Source organism: Macaca nemestrina, chromosome 10 (assembly GCF_043159975.1).
Source record: "Macaca nemestrina isolate mMacNem1 chromosome 10, mMacNem.hap1, whole genome shotgun sequence".
Lineage (NCBI taxonomy): Eukaryota > Metazoa > Chordata > Mammalia > Primates > Cercopithecidae > Macaca > Macaca nemestrina.
The window spans coordinates 142,447,548-142,467,414 of NC_092134.1; the positions used below are offsets into that span (position 1 = coordinate 142,447,548).

Genomic DNA, 19,867 nt, shown 5'->3' on the forward strand with positions numbered 1-19,867 from the left:
AGCTACATTTAAGCCATTTTGTCTTCTGCAGGAAACTGGGAATCTCATAGGAAGAGCCAGGACATGAAGAAAAGGAAATACGATCCATCTTAACTGAGGCGCAGCCACGCGACTGGACTGTCACAAAGGGACTTTGGAAAACTGCTTTTTCGTCATGAAATTGTTCATCTCTCCTGGACAACGAACTTGATTGCGATTTATCTTGCTTCATTCTGAACCTTACCAAGAGGATCTGAGTGCACTGCAGGTAGAGCTGAGCACTTTTGGAAAGCTGGTCTGCCACTCGGGTAGGGAGAGGCTCAGGACAGATGAAATAGCTTTTCTTTGGCTTGTGAGGCTTCCCACTATTTATTACTAAACTATTATATTAATACAGATGGACATTTTAGGAATCACCAATGGCTCCCTGCCCTCAAGCAATACAGGCCAGACTTGGTCCTAAGCACCTGCCTCAGCAATTGCCTACATTCAGTTGTTTTGCATAACATCTGCCTTCTTTCCTTTAGGGTCCATGCCTTTAATGTTGTCCACATGACACACTGTCGATCACGGCAGGAAAAAGGTTGGAGTAGTGCTTTTACTACTTCGTATCGATCCAGGTTACAGTCTTCATTTAATATAAACTCTAATTTATGGGTTTACGACATTACAATCCTGCATTCTTTCAAGACTTCAAGACTGACATTTTTTTCCTAAGGAAGGAAATAATCATCTAAGACCAAGAAAAAAGGCTTTTTTGTTTGGTTGGTTTTGAGACAGAGTCTTGCTGTGTTGCCCGGACTGGAGTTCAGTGGTGCAAACACAGCTCAACCTCCTGGGCTCAAGTGATTCTCCCACCTCTGCCTTATGAAATACAGGGATTACTGGTGTGAGCCACTGTGGCCAGAAAAGGCATTTTTGAGAAAGCAAGTCGTATACCTTATAACAAAACAGAATATTTATATATTGCATAGCCCCTTACCTGAAATGCTTGAAACCAGAATTGTGCATTTTTTGAATATTTGTATATACATAGTGAGACCTTGGGGATGGGACTTCACCTGTTTCATATGTACCTCACACACACAGTTTTTGCATGAAACAACGCTTGTGTGTAAGAGATACTGCAGCTGAAGGGGACTGGGTGTTTTTTTTCCTCTTAGGGTCACTGAAGAAGCTTGTCTGCCTGGTGCTTTGCGACTTGTCACACGAGGTCACGTGTGGAATTTCCCACTTCTGGCATCATGTCAGTGCTCAGAAATTTTCGGATCTCGGAGCATTTCGATTAGGGGGATACTCAAACACAACTGTTTCTACTTCCCCATTTCAGATGTGAGATGTAACCCACCTTGACCATAAATTGGCTTTTCACAGTGTTCAGATGTTTCATAATTCTTCCCCCCAAATAATGAAGTTTGCAATTTTACTTATTTTTTTTTTTTCGCGAGGGTGTCTGGCTCTGTAGTCCAGGCTGGAGTGCAGTGGCGCGATCTCAGCTCACTGCAACCTCCGCCTCCCGGGATTCAAGTGATTCTCCTGCCTTAGGCTCCCGAGTAGCTGGGATTACAGGCACCCACCAAGACGCCCGGCTAATTTTTGTATTTTTAGTAGAGGAGACGGGGTTTCTCCATGTTGACTAGGCTGGTCTCAAACTCCTGACCTCAAGTGATCTGCATGCCTCGGCCTCCAAAAGTGCTGGACTCACAGGCATGAGTCACCGCATCCAGCCACTTTAATTTTTTTTTAGACCTATTTTGGGGCTTGGCTGTGCCTAATCTTGAAGCAGTGACTTCTTATTTTTTGGCTCACAGACCCATTTGGGAAGCTGTGAACCTGAGATAAGGAAGTCTGAAAGTACTAGCCGGCAGCCGACCATTTCTATTCCTTTGGAAGATGAAGAGGCAGCAAAAGAGCTCCCAGGAATTAGGAATCCAGTTATCAATTGCACTTAACTCAAAATAGTGCCAATGAGAATGTGAAGGAATTTTCTGGAAATGAAACCCCACAGCTCAACAAAAGCAAGTTTGGTTTATTTGAATGGTTTCATTAAATAAGTCTACAAAGGTAACAAACTGAAGCACAAAGCGCAATCTTACAAGAAGCGCAACACCCAGAGTTAGTGCAAAATGTACAATTAACGGCTGCTGGGAAACCCCCGAAGTTTGAATTTTTATCTTTAAACAGTGTACATTGTTAAATAATGGAAGGAAAACATTTATAATTCAGAAAGTTTTTAATGTGGAAAAAGATACTCAAAGTGTACTATTAACACAAAAATAATTTAAACAGTTCAGTAGCACTAGTTCATTCCTCTAGGCTTCAGTTATTTCATCCACAGGAGGATGAAATCAACAGTAAATAAAACCAGTTCTGACTTTTTGTGCATGAGTGAAAAGATGTCAAAATTATTAAACCCAAAGAACCAATGAGAATGTGCCGCATGAGGCTCCCTGCTCCTCTGGTATAAAGTGTGTTCCACTCTTGGGTGGCCCCTTTCTCAGCTACTCAGCCCCTTCTTGGTTCTATCCTTACTCACTCCACAAGAAATGGAAGCAGAGAATAAATAAGTCAGTCGTTTTACAGCAGGGGTTGAAGCCCCTGCCCTTTTCCTTTCTACCTTTTAAAACCCTTCGGCTCTCATTTGCATATTTAGGGCCATAGACCAACTTCATAAGGGAAGCAGGGCCCTTAAGGAATGAACAGGGCACGGGAGCCTCCAGCCTCTTTCTGTGGTGGTGGTGGTGGTGGTGGTGATTTCCGGAATATGCCATTGACGTGGGTAAAAGGTTGGAAATATTTTCAGTTTCCCAACTAAGAGTCAATAAGCACCCCAAAATAAGAGTCCTAGCTTCTTTGTCTGTCTTCAGAGATAACAAAGATCCTAAACATAGCCAATTAGGACAGTATTTCCGGAAAGCTCTGAAAATAATAACTACCCATTACAAGTAGGCATAGCACTAAATAACACTGATTGGTTGCAGTTATTACTTACGGGGAATATTTATTTGAAAATGTGAACATATTAGCTGTACTTCTAGAAATAAAGGTGGCACAATAGATGATGATCCTGCAACCATGTGGACATCATAAAGGAAACGAGTAGAAATAAGTATTCTTTCCTACAATGAGTAATTCAGACGTGGAAAGATTCAGATGTGGAAAGATTCACTTTCCACAAAACATAGTACCCCAAGCTGAGAAATGCATGGCACATGTGCAACAAAGGAAAGCAATCCAAACAGTTTTTCTGAGAGCAACTTTCTCCATCTGTGACTTTTCACTATCAGGTTCCCCAACTTGAAAACTAGCCCCCACCCCCTTCTCTTTATGTTCAGTTTCTTCTAGGTCACGTCTGTTCAAGCCTAGCTCAAGTAAGAAAGGTTTATATGACAGTCACTGGCCAGGCTTCACGTATCTTCAAAACAAGTTTGTTTCCTCATTCTTCAGTCTGTCTTTCACCCAGCACACACCATTCTTTTCAGTTGCCCAATTTTGTTACAACACCCCCTCCTCACTATTCCTGAAACAGAACTTTCTGTTTTTAACCACTGATGCCAACTTAACCTCCCACCCTACTCATCTTACACCTGCTCTAGACAAAGTTGTTGAAGGACTTAAAAAAATACTTTTTCAATTTCCCTTTGGCATAACCACTGCTGGACTGCTGGGGTCACATGGACCTAAGATTTCCTTCCACATGCCCTTTATTGATCTGGGGTCTGATAAGTTGATGCTAATGGCAGAAGCAATAGAAGTCCAAGGCACTAAAATGTCCAGCAAGCAACACTGGGAAACAGAAGTATTCAAGTACAGTAATTTATACAATTTTACATTCACATTTATTCATCTAATACAATGGAAATACAAAGGAAAAAGTTAAAGTGTCTCAATAAGTAAAGGACAGAGCTAGCTTTTTTTGGAACTTTTTAAACGTTTCATATTTTACTCTTAAAACTACTGTTGTCCAACAACATTTTATATATCACAGTGTTTCCACATCAAAACTGATGGCAAAGTTACATGTCCGCAGGGAACTTAATTTTTTTTTTTCCTAATTGCTAATGCTGCAGTCAAAGCTGCTAATATCTTTTGCTTAAAGCACTAATGACCTATCATAAGAAAGAGTTGCACCCCAGTCCCCTGGTATTTTTCACTGGGTTCTAAAAGAGCAAAGAAAAACAAAATAAAAAAGAGGGGTAAAAAAAAGGGAGGAGGGCAGGGTAGGAGAGAGCCCAGTAGGTTGTTTTTGTCTCTTGTGGTTCAGATTCTTGAGGGAGTGAGGGATTCGGGGCATGAGCCCCACCCACTCGGAAGTACAGATGGGTTGGATTTTACGTTGCGTTCTCTGGCTTCCTTATGAACAAGACTTTCCTAGCCCTCATCCTCATTACTGAGTATAGATAAACAGGAAAGCATGGTCTGAAGCTGCCCCTTTACAAAAAAGCTGTTCTTTCCTTCCTCTCCCACTCCAGTAACTGGAGCGGGGGAGACTCTCCACTCTGAGGGCTCAATGCAGTATGAAAAACATTCCCTTCTGGCAAGAAATAACCAGTTAAATGCAGCACTAGTAGTTAGTACACAGGCTACTTCCCACCCCCCACCCACCCCCCGCATTCCATCTCCTGCCCCCAGATCTATTGGGCTAACGTCTCTAGGTCTACGTGGTCCGCAGGTTGGAGCCTGGGGGGTTGCTGATGGATTTCTGCAAATTGCTGATGTTGAAATTCTGCAAGGAGGCAGTTCCCACAGGTTGGAACTGGCCAATCGGCTGTGGTGCGGGGCCACCCGTCCCACTCCACTGGGCGCCAAATGGGGTAGCTGGAAAGCCATACTGCTGTGGGGGGCACATAGACTTGGTGAAGTGACCTAGAGAGGTAGCTGATGCTGCAGAGATGGGGGCAGAGCCACCCAGGTTCGAGGTCATGGAGATGCACAGTTGCCCGGGTGCAGAGAACTTCCTTGCCATTCCAGGGCCCTGAAAACAAAACCACATGTCAAGTGTGGTGTGGGCCACGGGTATAAAATGTGTGGCGCTAACATACACTTCTAGTCTAATCCTGTAAGATACAGCAAAAGTCTTCTGTAGTATTTATTGGCTCTTTATATTTACCAAGTAAGGGTGAAAATAATCCTGATGAGAGGGGAGGGACGTCATGTGCATGTGTGTGTGTGTGTGTAGTTCAGGATGACGAAGGAAAAACGAAGAAGAAAAAGTTGAGCCGACCAGTAAGAGGTTAGGAATTCAGGGAAGGAAAAATAAAAGGGTACCTGGAGGATTTTTGCCCTGTTTTTCTAAAGTGTTAAAATTCATGAGCTACTGAAGAAGGTCATGGTGTAAGACGTTAAGCAGCAGCCTAGTTGTTTATATCACCTCAATTCAGGTGTGTGTTACGGATTCTCCACGGCAGAAGAGAGACTTACCTCATAATTCATGTGCCCTTTGCTTCCTCTCCTGCCTGAGAGAATCATGGCATCTCGGGCCCAGTTGTCTACCAACTTGTGCAAGTCATCTGTGAATGTGCCCTTCCGGCTGGACGTCATGGCAGGAGGCTGAGCTTGGGCGGCTTGGCTGTTCACTGTTGCCCCAACAGTGTTTGTGCTGCTGGTCCCTATTATAAGCAACAGAATACAAGCATTAAAAGAAGCCTAGGTTACAATTTCGGGAAGAGGGAAAACTTCACGGGATGATGAATGGCAAGCCACGGAATGGGGAGAGGATGAATTGGGAAGCCATGCAAGAAGGGAAGATTCCAAGGTTTTGTTTAGCCATTTGTTTTGGTATAATAGGGTGATGAAAACAGTTTCTCTTCAGTAGCTGCTGCTAACGCTGAACAACTCAGGATGACGGTAGGTACACAGGCGGGGCCTCTTTCAGTCCATTCACAAAGCACCTGAGAACTGGAGCTGCTCGCCAGCACGCTGTCCCCGACGACATGATGCTGACGACATGATGCTGATGGAGGTGTAATACGATCAGCAAGGCTAGTTGCTCTGGAATTTTGCAGAATGCAGGGTAAAAGAGTGCACTGGGCAGGGTTAAAGTAGGAGTAGGAAAAGATGCTTGGCTAAGGAGAAGGTGGGTTTCCAAACCATGTGGACATTGCCACATTCTTTAGCCCTTTTTTTTTTTTTTTTCCAGATGGAGTCTCACTCTGTTACCCAGGCTGGAGTGCAGTGGTACGATCTCAGCTAACTGCAACCCCTGCCTCCCGGGTTCAAGTGATTCTCCTGTCTCAGCCTCCAGAGTAGCTGGGATTGCAGGTGTGTGCCACCATGCCCAGCTAATTTTTGTATTTTAGTAGAGATAAGGTTTTGCCATGTTGGCCAGACTGGTCTCAAACTCCTGACCTCAGGTGATCTGCCCGCCTTGGCCTCCCAAAGTGCTGGGATTACAGACGTGAGCCACCATGCCTGGCTTTTTTTTTTTTTTTTTTTTTTTAAGGAAGGGTCTCTTCTTTTTCTGTCACCCAGGCTGGATACAGCAGCACAATCACGTCTCACTGCAGTCTCAAGCTCCTCCTGCCTCAGCCTCCCAAGTAGCTTGGGACTAGACGTATGCACTAACACACCCAGTTAATTTTTTAATTTTTTATATAGACAGAATCTCCATATGTTGCTTAGGAACTGCTGGGCTCAGGCAATCCTGCCATGTCAGCCTCCCAAAGAGCTGGGATTACAGGTGTGAGCCACCATGCTCAGCCTAGCCATTCTTTAAATAGAGAGAAGTAATAACAGAAGTAGCATGCTGTGTTCAGAAGAGTTTTTCACCTGGACCCATAAACATGATTTTACAAACATAAATTTGGGAGGGGTTAGCCTCTTCCAATTTCCCGTGAGTAAAAAACAAGATTATTCACGAGGAAAGGACTATATGGTGTGCCCGAATCTTTCAGCTTCAGGAAGACATGGTTTTCCTGAAGATGACCTCAGTTTCAATTGGCTAAAGGATTCCCACTGCTTCTCCCCACTCTTCCCAGAACAGCAAGCACTCCCATGTAGAAGCGACAAGAAAATGCAGCTGAGGCAGGGTGCAAAGGGGAGGAGGAAGCTTTGCGGTTATGATGAAGGAATTCTATTTCTACGGTTTGATGAGAAAGGAAGAAGGAGTCTATGTCCTGCCTGATTTCGGCTCTGCTGGAGGGCACACTGAAGATTATTCGAAGAGGCACGTTTTGGGGAAGAGGGAAAGAAGAGTCATGGTCTTGTCTATTTTCCTTACCCCCCACTGTCTTACCAGATCTCACGTTACAGAATAAATAAAAGCTACTAAAGTCAGTTGTGAACCACTAGTCCTTAAAGGCACCCAAGTAACGCTGGGGGTGAGTCAGTGCATGCATTTTCCTGCTTTCCAGGTCAAAGCGGCACCAGGTCACAGCAGCACACCTAACACAACCCTGCCACTTAAAAGCCTGTTACTGACCATCACTCGTCTCCAGTCAAGCTTATATCCTACCACCTGGGGAATGGCACACACGAGCATGTCTGGGCTGGAGTAACAGCTAATTCCGAGGTGAAGCTGCAGAGTGAGGAAGGTCACATGCTTCCTACCACTATGGCAAGACGTGGAACTACTGCAGTGTGAGTGTCAGCTCACTTCTTGGTGTCTGCTGGAGCCACAAGGGGATTGCTATTGCACATACAGTGTGAAGGGAAGAGTAAGTTCCCCTACAGTACAGGAAACTCAAGTGGAGAAGTATTAAAGCACAGAAAACAGACTTCCATGAACAGCAAATGTGAGAGAGAGGTGAAGTGGGAAGCACAGGCAATGAGGATGGGCAGTCATGACAGTGAGTGACTCAATCTAGAAAGCAAGCGAACATGCATGGGGGATTGTCATCCTGTTTGAACAATTATTGCTTGGTGAGCTTGATGTGAGAGACAATCAAAACAAAAAACAAATAATCACAGGGGAGCAGGGCTGTCAAAAGCTAAATACAAGAAGCTCAGGAGACATGACCATTGCTTATCCACACAGAGCTCATGCTGGGAGACACACCTCTCTGTCTGATGCTAGTCTGTTGCCCCTGATGCTACGAGGCCCCTTTAGAACCAAATTTCACTTTTCATTTTAACCTACATTACCTAACACAGGAGTCTCTTCCCATGAGGAAAGAGAAGTCATGAGGAAGAGTCAACCATAAACCTTCACATTCTGGCTGCTGTATACAGTCCTCTCATTAAAGAATGAAACAAACCCATCCTTTTCTAACCAGAAATTAACTCCTAAGAAGACGAGACTTGACTATAAAAGCTGTAGAAAGGCCTTTGAGAGAATATGCTAACTTCTTAACCTTTTTTAGTTCTTCTGAAAAGCCCTAATAAGTAGTACAGACTTACCCCCAAGATTCATTTTTAAATTTTCCTCCTGCCATTATAATACATTTCCCCTACTCCCACATCACCAGATCCTAGTAACAATAACCTATTATGAACCATAACTTACAGCCCAGCATCCCAAGTACAGAATTTCCCTGTTGACCCTACCTAGAACACTGTAAGTGGCCTTCTCATTAAAATATGAGAAGCCACGGTCTAAGAAGACAAACTCTAGTAAGTGGTGTTTTTCTCCTCATCAATCTAGCACACATCTCCCACTTCAATGTGAACAATGGGAGGGCATGGATTTTCACATGCTTTCATCACTGCTGAGTTTCCAGTTGGGGTAATAACACTGCCCGGCACATATTTGCTTGACTAAAGGATCGCTCTCCCGTAGGAACCTAGGCATCCCTGATCTCCCTGTACACATCCATGGCCATTACCAATTCATGTCTGTCACAAGCTAGGTTCACATGGGGTTATCACTGAGGGCACCGACTATGAGATGGTTCCTCAATTAAGCATGTTAAATATCTATTAGAATAGGATACAGAGCTAGATGGAAGTTAGGAATCAGGGAGCTATGAGACTGCAGAGTTGAAAGAACTCGTGGTTAACAGGCTTTGCAATCAAGGACCAAAAATAACAGAAAAGATAATTACTACAGAGCTGGTTGCAAGGACAGACTTTTTTCACCATCTTCCCTGAAGCACAAAGAGAGAAGCAATGTGTTAAAGATAAAGAAACATCAGTGTAAAATATTTAGAATCTCCAAACAGCACACAAACGCCCAGCAAGAGAAAGCAGGAGGGGAGACAGATAGGTAGGACCTGGTAGCCCTTGAATAGATATAGTTCTACAGAATGTTTCTAACTGGCTGTTAGCCTTAACGTGATTATCTGATGAGCTGTGTTACCTGGCTGACAGATGTTGGGTTTCTACACCCACTCTCTGTATCTAAAAGAGTAATGCCCTGCATAGAGGTTCTGGAATTGGAGAGGAACTCCAGTCTCTCAGGTCTCACTGCTTGAATTTCAAATACCCAAGCAGCGTTTCCACTGATCCTGTCCCACTTCCTGTTTCTCCAGCTGGGCTGTTAAAAAGCACTCAATTAAATGCATTAGCAATCCCACCATAGTAGACTGATAGTATCACTGTTACGGTTTTAAGTTCATTTACATTGGCTATATTTCCACATCCTAGATATATATACTAACCCCTTCCCTTCCAGAATAATTTTTAAAAGTACGTGGAAAACAAGCAACCTCTGAACATAAATATAGCAGTAAGCCAAGCCGTGCTTCCAAACCATTATCTATTTTGAGAGCATAGAATAATACAACTCAAGCTAGTAAAGTCCCTACTCTTTCAAGTACCTGTTTCATTTCCATAGTTCAAGTCTGTCTCTTGGGATTTGTTCACCAGGCTTACATGATGTACCCTGACGTGACTTCAAAAGATGTAGGGCCTTTCATTTTACACCCAAAGGGAAGTGACAAGATTCAATATTTCTGACCAGTTTCATTTGAACAACAAGGGTAATACCACCTACCTTTAAAAGTGGGATGAGAATTTATGGAATTTAATTAAAGTGGTATTTGTCACATTATATTTCAGAAACAGAAGCTTTGGTTCTCTTTCTTCCCTCTCAGGCACTTCAGGCTGTAGACCATAGGCCTGACATGTCACATTCTACTTTAAAAATACTCAGCTCCTACTGTTAATGTCCTTGCAACTTTCTAGGTGGACAAGCAAATTAAATGCTTATTCAACTGTCAAAGTGCTAATATGCACAGTCCAGGAAAGTGTGACCAGAAGAATTATTGATCTGAGTCCTCAAAAAAAAAAAAAAAACCACACATGCCTGGAAAACTATCGAATTGGGTAATGCCTTCCACCCACTTCTTTGTTAAATAGCCTGGGACTAGTGAATGTGGGGGAAGTCAGTAAAAGTAAAAAGGCGGTCTTTTTACCTGCAATCCATTACTAATGCAGGTAAAAAGAATAGGGGTGCTAGAAGGATTACAACTGTGTGAGGGAAATGGAAGTTAAATGTGTTATGTACTTTGCTTTAAATGTGGTCACTACAGAGAACAAAGGGAGGTGTAAATTCTTCCCACCATGAAGAGGCCCGAGGACCTCTGACCCATACTCAGAATCAGTGATGGCCTGAGCACATGCATTTAAAAAGCACTTCAATAATCACATCAGAAGTTTGAGGCCTGAACAGAGAAGATCTTTATCCAAATTATAACACGGTTTTTCTACTTGAACTATGTTTTTGTTTTAAACTTTTCTTCAACGAACAGTTACTGACTATTATGTGCCAGGTAGGCACTGACTAATCAGAAAGAAATCACAAGTGCTTTTCAAGTGCTACCTGTTTCTCTGTATATGATCTTAACTTGATTTGTACGATGGCCCTAGGACACTGGCATCATCATTTCACATATGGGAAAGATGGGGTGACCTGCTGTTGTGCCTTGTTTTTAAGTAGAAAGCTGGGAAATCCCAGAAATCCTGTTAAAAGGATAATTTTCACTTGCAGTTGCTGGGCTTTGGTCTTTATCAGACTAAGTGCTTTATCGGAATAACCAAACTAAAAACCCCTTTTTTTGATTTTATGGGGTTAGAGGACAGTAGTGGTGGAATGATCCAATCAAGAGATTCTAGCATCTTTTCAACTAGTAGATGCTTAGGCTTAATTGAGAAGAAAAAAAAGATTTCAATCTACTCTGACAAAGAATGGAAAAAAATGGTACATAATTTTTACCTGCTGCCAGGATCTAAGAGCATCAATGGTCAAAATGCTTTCTGTCATTTCGTTTCGTTTCTTTGAGATGGAGTCTTGCTCTGTTGCTCAGGCTGGGGTGCAGTGGCACAATCATGGCTCACTGCAGTCTCAACCTCCTGGTCTCAAGGTGGTAATCCTCCCGCCTCAGCCTCCTGGGTAGCTGGGACTATACATGCACACCACCACGCCAGGCTTTTTTTTTTTTTTTTTTTTTTAAGAGCCCAGGTTGGTCTCGAGCTCCTGGCCTCAAGCAATCTTCCCGCCTCAGCCTCCCAAAGGGCTGGGATTATAAGTGTAAGCCACCGTGTCTGGTGTCTGGCTGATTTCTGTCATTTGTAATGCTAGGGCAGAGAGAGAGCACTGACTATGACTGTGGAGTTCAGTCTTCATTATTCTAAGTGACCCAGCAATCTACTGCCTAGATACCACATCTACTCTCTGTCACAGATCTATGAAGAAGCACTTCTACCAGAAAGTTACATTGAAATTTGTAGAAACTTGTCATTTTGACTTTTTTTTTTAATCATAATGTGGGGGCCCAAACTTCTGAGGGTAACTAATTCAGCCAAGCCACTGAGTAGATGATATACAAAAAGAGACAAATGAAAATGGACTGCGTGAAACATCAGATCCAAGCAGCAGAAAAACAAGGACAAGGAAGGAGTAAAGGTGTTACACACAAAGAGCCAAGCAGGGCGTACTCAGAAATCGGGTCCTCCTGCCACCAGGTTTGAATGTCACCTGTTCAGATGCACAGTTAAACTTCGCACAGCCTGTGAGAGGGGAAAAACAGGGAAGAACAGAGAGAGGAGAAGAGACAGAACACAACTACAAGATGTTAGAAACTTGAGGCTGGAGTGGTGAAATGCACTAAGATGGCACACAGAAGAACAAGCTTCTGGGGGAAGGTCAGATATGTAAGAGATGAAATATTAGGTCTTAATTCTACCCATCTGCAAAATGCGGAAGCTTTTCTTAGTTGAAATAATGCTAGCTAGTTTGCCCTCCTTGCCAATCGAGTGCATTCTTCCTGTGAAGAGACTAATCTCTAATTTCTGTGAAACTGTGGCAAAGGCACATAAGCCAGTACCTATATTTTTTTATTCTTCTCACCCAGATGCCCAAGTCTTTTCATTTCTTGTTCTAATATGGCTAGAAGCTCTTTCCTCTGCAGGAATTTTTTCAGCAATCATTAATAAACAGAGCTATATTTGGAAAGTAGATTATGGATAAAAAACTGAATTGTATGGTTATTCATTTTAGTATGCCACTCCCATACTTAAAAGTAACAAAATTCTACAATGGCTAAGAAAATGCATTAGCTTTCAGAAACTGCTAAAACACCTTAGAATTTCATCCAGGAAATCTCAGCCTAATATTACAGCGTTAAGTTCCAAATCCCACATGAGCGAGTCATACAGGTCACACAGATGTAACTTTTCACTGTAACTCCTTGAAAAAAAGTAATTTCACCTAATGGGAGCAATGAGCCCACTGAGTCTCATTGTCACTCCACTTCCCTTTCACCCAAAGATTCTTAAGTGTACAACACACAGGCTGTGTTCTGGTCAGCTAGTCTCCCAATCCGCCTTAACAGGCTGTTGTCCCAGGTATGGCAACATCTCCATTTTATTGTTTTTGGCGATGATGGTGGCTTTGTTACCTTGACCTGGAGCAGAAAGGCTTGGTACTGAAATGGCACCATCACTGGTGAAGGCTGAATAGAGGTTGTCACTGGAGGGAGATGGCTTAAGGGGCTGTAACAGCTGATTCTGCCCGGACTCTGGGATGTTGCCAGGAGGGTGGAGGGTCTGCTGGGGGTGCAAGACTGAAGCTGCACTCTGACCAGACAGGTTACCTGCCAAAAGATAAAGTGGCATGAGGAAACATGTACTCACATTAGGCACTGTTCTTACACATTTGGTTTGTTCCACTGAGTGATGGATGGTGGGTCAAAAGCTATGATGAGAAGAACAAAGTCCTCACTAACGGGAGAAGTGAGGAATGACACTAAGAATCAATACGTAGGCTGGGCATAGTGGCTCATGCCTATAATCCGCACTTTGGGAGGCTGAGGCGGCCGGATCACTTGAGGCCAGAAGTTTGAGACCAGCCTGGCCAACATAGTGCAACCCGATCTCTACTAAAAATACAAAAATTAGCCAGGTGTGGTGGTACACGCCTATAATCCCAACTACTTGGGAGGCTGAGGAACGAGAATTGCTTGAACCCGGGAGTTGGAGGTTGCCCCACTGCCGACTCTGTCTCAAAAACAAAAAAAAGATCTGATTTGGATCAGATCAGAAATTAGCCGATTTCTCTTACAATCACATCTCTACTAATGGACTGCATGACCTGGTCCTAATGTGCTAGATTTGGGTATCTGTGAACCCTTCCAGAGAACGGAACTGCTAAGAAGTTTGCAACTGCTTTTTAATGTATTTTAACCTTCTTTTACTTTTCAACTAATTGTGTTAACACTACCATAATTTCACCAAAGGATTAGAAACTCTCTATCCCAATTAAAATACAGTCCAGGGCCGGGCACGATGGCTCACGCCTGTAATCCCAGCACTTTGGGAGGCCAAGACAGGTCGATCACCTGAGTCAGGAGTTCAAGACCAGCCTGGTCAACGTGGGAAACCCCATCTCTACTAAAAATACAAAAATACAAAAATTAGCCAGGCATGGTGATATGTGCCTGTAATCCCAGCTACTAGGGAGGCTGAGGCAGGAGGATCACTTGAAACTGGGAGGCAGAGAATGCAGTGAGCCGAGATCGTGCCACTGCACTCCAGCCTGGGCAACAGAGTGGGACTCTGTCTCAAAAAATAATTCAAAGTTAGCGGGGCATGGTAGTATGTGCCTGTAATCCCAGCTACTCAGGAAGCTAAGGTAGGAGGACCACCTGGGCCTAGCAGTTTGAGGCTGTTGTGTTGTGTGCTATGATCACACTACTACACTCTAGTCGGCAACAGAGTGAGGCCCTGTCTCTTAAAATAAATAAATAAATAAATTCCATTACTATATATATATATAAAAATATATAATGGATAATTATATAATAGAATATGTATATATTCTATTACAAAAGAGTATGACTTAACTATTTCTTTGATTTTAATGACTAGCAAGTTCTTTTTTTTTTTTTTTTTTTTTTTTTGAGACGGAGTCTCGCTCTGTCTCCCAGGCTGGAGTGCAGTGGCGTGATCTCGGCTCACTGCAAGCTCCGCCTCCCGGGTTCACGCCATTCTCCTGCCTCAGCCTCCCGAGTAGCTGGGACTACAGGCACCCGCCACCATGCCCAGCTAATTTTTTGTATTTTTAGTAGAGACGGGGTTTCACCGTGTTAGTCAGGATGGTCTCAATCTCCTGACCTCATGATCCACCTGCCTCGGCCTCCCAAAGTTCTGGGATTCCAGGCGTGAGCCACCGTGCCTGATCAATGACCAGCAAGTTCTTTAACCCAACATAAATGAAATAAAAACCTTAATCATCAAGAAGTTACCAATTAGACATACACACAAATATCTATATGACAATTACATTAATCTAAGTTACAATTATGACTAAGTCATCCATTAAAAGAAAGAATCCACCCAAGTTTTACTGAACAGAGAATAATGTATTTTCTTCCAACTGCCAAGAGTTTGGTTAAATGTGAGTTATATGAGTTAACAGGCAAAGCTAAATGTCTATCCTTAAGAATAACCATAAATAAAGATTACCAGTAGATAGCAATATGGATTATAATGGAATAAGCCATTGTATTCACTAAGTCTACTTGTATAAGCTCAAAAAGAGGTACAATAAATGTAAGTCTAGCAGTCAAGGAAGCAAAAATATCAGGAGAGCCAAATTCCTTTGAAATTTAACAAAAATAACAAACGTTCAGCAGGTCACATACAGATGGAGACAGAAACAAAAGATTAGGACAGCTGTGGCTGACCTAGTCCATGGCTTTTTACCTGAAAGCTGGGGGCTTTTATTCCCCAAGGAACTGCTTCGACTAGATTTGCTGCCTTTGCTTTTAGTGGGTCGTCGTCTTCTCCCTGAAAGGGGAGCAGCTGGGGGAATAATAACAGCAGGGGGCACCTTGCCCAGTTTGGTATACAAAGATTCAATTTCATGCTTCTGGCGACTCTGCAGGTCCTGAATCTCTTTAAGATGTCTATGAAAGATAACCAAACATAATTCAAAATACCATAATCCTCTTCATTCAAACAAGAATTAACAGCATATTCCTAAACCTGCTTTCAAGTATGTACTAGTTACTAATGAACATTTTCCCTAAATGTACTACCATGAGATTACAGTTTGTCAACTCACCTTGCTGGCCTGCATTACCCAAGCCATATTACAAGCTCCTAGCCAACAACAAATGGTTGATAATGTATTAGGAGGAAAACACTTCCTGACTTTTGAGGCCATGCACACAATAGCTGAATTTGCTACTCTGATCCAATTTGCCAAACAAAACCTGCCAACATAATCATACATCCAAGTGCCATTACCAGATTCATTTAGTGAACTAATAAAGAGCAGTTAACAGTGATAAAATATGCTATTAATACAAATAATAATACAATAACAATACAGTCACAATAACACAGTAATAATATATTAACAGTGAAGAAGTTCTAGAACTAGAAATGCTATGGGTCTGTATTGTATAAGTACAAGAGAAGCTGCCTGTGCCTCTGAGCCAGAGGTTGGGAATCGTGTGTGTGTGTGTGTGTGTGTGTGTGTGTGTGTGTGTGTGTGTGTGTGTGTGTGTGTGTGTGTGTGTGTGTGTGTGTGTGTGTGTGGTGGCGGCGGCTTCTGTGGCACTCACTGTCTCTTTAAAAAAAGAAATGAGACATTAGCATATTGTGGCAAACATTATTAATCTTGGCTCTAGGATCTAGGACTTAAAACCTTATCTGACATTCTTTCACAAGAAAAAAATATACTTACTTATCTCGTAGTCGTCGCAGCTCTAACTTTAAGTCTTCATCTTCGATATCTGACTCATTGTCACTACTCATGTAAGAGGAGTTAAATGAATTACTAAGGCTTTGACTTAGATTCTGGATAGGAAGGCTCTTTGAGCTCAGTTGATGAGGGGAGTGTGGACTACCTGAACCATCATCCACATCCCTACTTAAAAAGGCGGCCTCCAGGTCAGAAGATGGCCCATTTAGATGTGAAGGCTCTGACAGTTCAGGCTTTTCTTTCTTTGGTATCACAGCAGGAAGAACAGCTTGTTCCAAATCCATAAAAGGAGGAGATGCCACTGGTCCTTCTTTCTTTGTGTCAGTGATCTTGTCCTCAGTTTTCGATACAGAGAAACGACCCACTTTGTTTGCTGTAGTTGTCACCTGAAAACGTCCAACCTTGGTAGGCTGCCCAGTGTCTGACTTTGCCTCTGAGGCAGTAGTTTTGTGGGCACTCTCTGGCACATCTGAAGAGATACCAGGGATGGTTATCCCATTCGGCTCTGGTTTCACCAAGGTACTCTCTGGACTACTACTTGACAACACCGAGGACTCTGAAGTGCTGGATTCAAAATGAACAGACTTTGCATCTTCTGACTTACTTTTACCCTCTTTCTGGGTATCATCTGCTGCAACTGAAACCTGATGAAAAAAAGAACAAAGATTAAAAACTGAAGTTCTCAATATCCAATTTCTATCACAGACAATTTAAAAAAGGAAAAATAAAGTCACTGTATTTCCCTGTCAACGAGTAGGCTGATTATCTCTTTACATAGTGCCTCCATCTTTGACTATGAAGAAAAATTGAATACCATCACAGAGAACACATGTGTACAGAGATGCAGATTCTGTGTGGCTATGCTTACAAAGTAAATAATTTACTTTCGTATTCGATGTCATACACAGAATTCAGATTTATGTCTTAGTCAACATATAAATAACAAAAGGTCAGGGCCAGGCATAGTGGCTCACGCCTATAATCCCAACACTTTGGGAGGCTGAGGCAGGCGGATCACTTGAGGTCAGGAGTTTCAGACCAGCCTGGCCAACGTGGTGAAACCCCGTCTCTACTAAAAATACAAAAATTAGCCAGGCATGGTAGCGTGTGCCCCTAATCCCAGTTACTTGGGAGGCTGAGGCAGGAGAATCACTTAAACCCGGGAGGCGGAGGCTGCAGTGGCCTGGGTGACAGAGTGAGACGCCATCTCAAAAAAGAAAATAAATAAATAAATAAATAAAATAAATGAACAAGACGTAGAATTTTCAGGGTTGCCTGTGAATAAGAAAAACTACAAGGTAAATGTTAAATGCCTGTTAATCCTTAAGAATCAACACAACTAACTGGTGACTAAAAAGAGGAGCCAGATCCTTGCTCTGGTTTGTCCATGTATTTACAGATACAAACTCAGCCCACCTATAAACGTTCAGGACGTTCACAAATGAGAAAGACATCACTTACTTTTCCCAGCCAGAAAATGCTCACATCTTGGACAGTTAGTAAAATAAAGTGATATGGTATCATGTGTTTTAATTTAAAGAATTAACCTTATGACAGTTATTTTAAATGTGGAAAACATTTTTATACACAGATGTTTGCTGTTACTTACTATGTTGGAAAAATTAGAGATGATGATGGAGACTGGTTAGGTAAACCAATTACTGAATGGGGAAAAAAGCTGTAACATTTGGAACAGGAGAAATGGTACTCAATTTTAAATACACACTTGTACAAGGAGTGGAAGGAAATACACCCCAAAAAGTAATCTTGGGAGGTGGGTGGATAGATAGTACGACTATCTACCGTGTTTTTACTGTTCTAAGTAATCTATATTTTCTTTAGTATATATTACTTTTATTAGGAAAATGCTAAAAAGAGCTATAAAGTACTATGTAATAGAAATCACTAGACTGGCAATTATGTCCCAAATAGGTAGGCAGTAATTTTATTATATAGACAACTCCTCCAAAGGAAGGAATCAAGGCAACGCAAAGTGACTGTCTTACCTGAAATCGTCCCATCTTAAAAACACCAGCTCCTGAACTAGTTGCTAGGACAGGGCCTTTTTCTGTGACTTGAGAAACTGAAACACATACATGGATGAGGAAAATATAAGTGTCTCTTTCCAGTTAACTTATTTTCCCTTTGGCTAGAAATACAGCAAAACCAAACTACACACGAGGAAAGCTGTTAGAGGCAAAGAGAACCTCCTTATCTCCTCCCTCCATGAGGCTTTGTCCAACAGGGGAAAATAGTTATTGTTTGCTCTACTACTAGATACCAACTATAACATTAATACATACTATAAAAACAAAGGTTAACAGGCATTAAAAACTCACTACTCATTCTTTAATTCAGAGATATAAGTGAAATGAAGGATGAGATGTTACTGAGGACGTTAAGGACCCATCTTTATTTTATTTTATCGAGATGGAGTTTCGCTCTGTTGCCCAGGCTGGAGTAGAGTGGTACGATCTCAGCTCACTGCAACCTCCACCTACTGGGTTCAAGTGATCCTCCTGCCTCAGCCTCCCGAGTAGCTGGGATTACAGGTGTGCACCACCACACCCGGCTAATTTTTGTATTTTTAGTAGAGATGGGGTTACACCATGTTGCTCAGGCTGGTCTCGAACTCCTGACCTCAGGTAATATGCCTGCCTCAGCCTCCCAAAGTGCTGGGATTATAGGTGTGACTCACCATGTCCAGCCAAGACCCATTTTTAAATGAAAACCAGCTAATTTTATTTTCTCAATGTAACACAGGCAAATTCTAGAATAGGATAGTACAGTTCTCAGAATTATTATTATTATTATTTGAGACGGAGTCTTGCTCTCTCGCCCAGGCTGGTGTGCAGTGGTGCGATCTCAGCTCACTGTACGCTGCTGCACCTCCCGGGTTCACGCCATTCTCCTGCCTCAGCCTCCCAGTAGCTGGGACTACAGGCGCCCGCTACCACGCCTGGCTAATTTTTTTGTATTTTTAGTAGAGATGGGGTTTCACCGTGTTAGCCAGGATGGTCTCGATCTCCTGACTTCATGATCTGCCCACCTCAGCCTCCCAAAGTGCTGGGATTACAGGCATGAGCCACTGCACCTAGCCCTCAGAATTATTGATAAGTAGTTTTGGGCAATTTTAAAACCTTTCTGGGGAACAATGCTTTCAGTTTCTTTCTAGATATATATTTATTTTATATAGCTAGTAGAACATTGAGCAATTTTGATGTTTTCATGTAATTCTATATCTTTGAGATCATTCCATATCAATGCCTCATTCTTTTTAATGATTGCATAGTGTCATACCCTATGTATATATCATATATATATTTCACATTTAATCAGGCTTCTACTGATGGGCATTTAAATTATTCAGAATTTCTTTTCTTTTTTCCCTGAGACAGGGTCTCACTCTGTCCCCCAGGCTACAGTACAGTGACGCCATCACAGCTCACCACAGTCTCGACCTCCCAGGCTCAGGTGATCCTTCCTCCTCAGCCTCCTGGGAAGCTAGAACAACAGGTGCATAGCACCACATCCAGCTAATTTTAAAAATTTCTTGCAGAGATGGGGGTCTCACTATGTTGCCCAAGCTGGTCTCAAAATCCTGAGCTCAAGCAATCCACCTGCTTTGGCCTCCCAAAGTGCTGGGATTACAGGCGTGAGCCACTATGCTCGGCCCAGAATTTCTTGCTATTTTAAAAATAAATATTTTCTTATAGATCTGTACAATAAATACACCGTAATGAAAGTGCTGAATTATTTCCATTTAAGACTGCAGTAGACATCACTATTATAAATTGATCC

The 19,867-nt window shown here is 42.4% G+C and overlaps 2 protein-coding genes across 31 annotated transcripts in view; one reads left to right on the forward strand and one right to left on the reverse strand.

Annotated features, from left to right (window-relative positions):
• The window catches only part of LOC105484098 (RAD52 homolog, DNA repair protein), a 37,291-nt gene extending 34,927 nt beyond the window's left edge, over positions 1-2,364 (forward strand). For 7 of the 8 annotated variants that reach the window (XM_011745318.3, XM_011745316.3, XM_011745314.3 and 4 more), the window contains one exon: positions 32-2,364. In XM_011745318.3, the coding sequence (XP_011743620.1) occupies positions 32-93 (62 nt within the window). In that variant the 3' untranslated portion in view covers positions 94-2,364. The remainder of the gene's footprint in view (positions 1-31) is intronic. The other variant, XR_011608465.1, reaches the window with a different exon arrangement.
• The window catches only part of LOC105484099 (WNK lysine deficient protein kinase 1), a 156,732-nt gene continuing 138,853 nt past the window's right edge, over positions 1,989-19,867 (reverse strand). For 5 of the 23 annotated variants that reach the window (XM_071070663.1, XM_071070659.1, XM_071070669.1 and 2 more), the window contains 9 exons: positions 18,073-18,149; positions 16,049-16,710; positions 15,061-15,263; positions 12,756-12,950; positions 11,773-11,865; positions 8,961-9,002; positions 7,099-7,125; positions 5,401-5,588; positions 4,563-4,954 (listed from right to left, as the gene is read on the reverse strand). In XM_071070663.1, coding sequence (XP_070926764.1) covers positions 4,637-4,954; positions 5,401-5,588; positions 7,099-7,125; positions 8,961-9,002; positions 11,773-11,865; positions 12,756-12,950; positions 15,061-15,263; positions 16,049-16,710; positions 18,073-18,149 — 1,805 coding nt within the window. In that variant the 3' untranslated portion in view covers positions 4,563-4,636. Of the gene's footprint in view, positions 4,955-5,400; positions 5,589-7,098; positions 7,126-8,960; positions 9,003-11,772; positions 11,866-12,755; positions 12,951-15,060; positions 15,264-16,048; positions 16,711-18,072; positions 18,150-19,867 lie in introns of all 23 variants that reach the window. The other 18 variants (XM_071070677.1, XM_071070676.1, XM_071070675.1 and 15 more) reach the window with 11 other exon arrangements.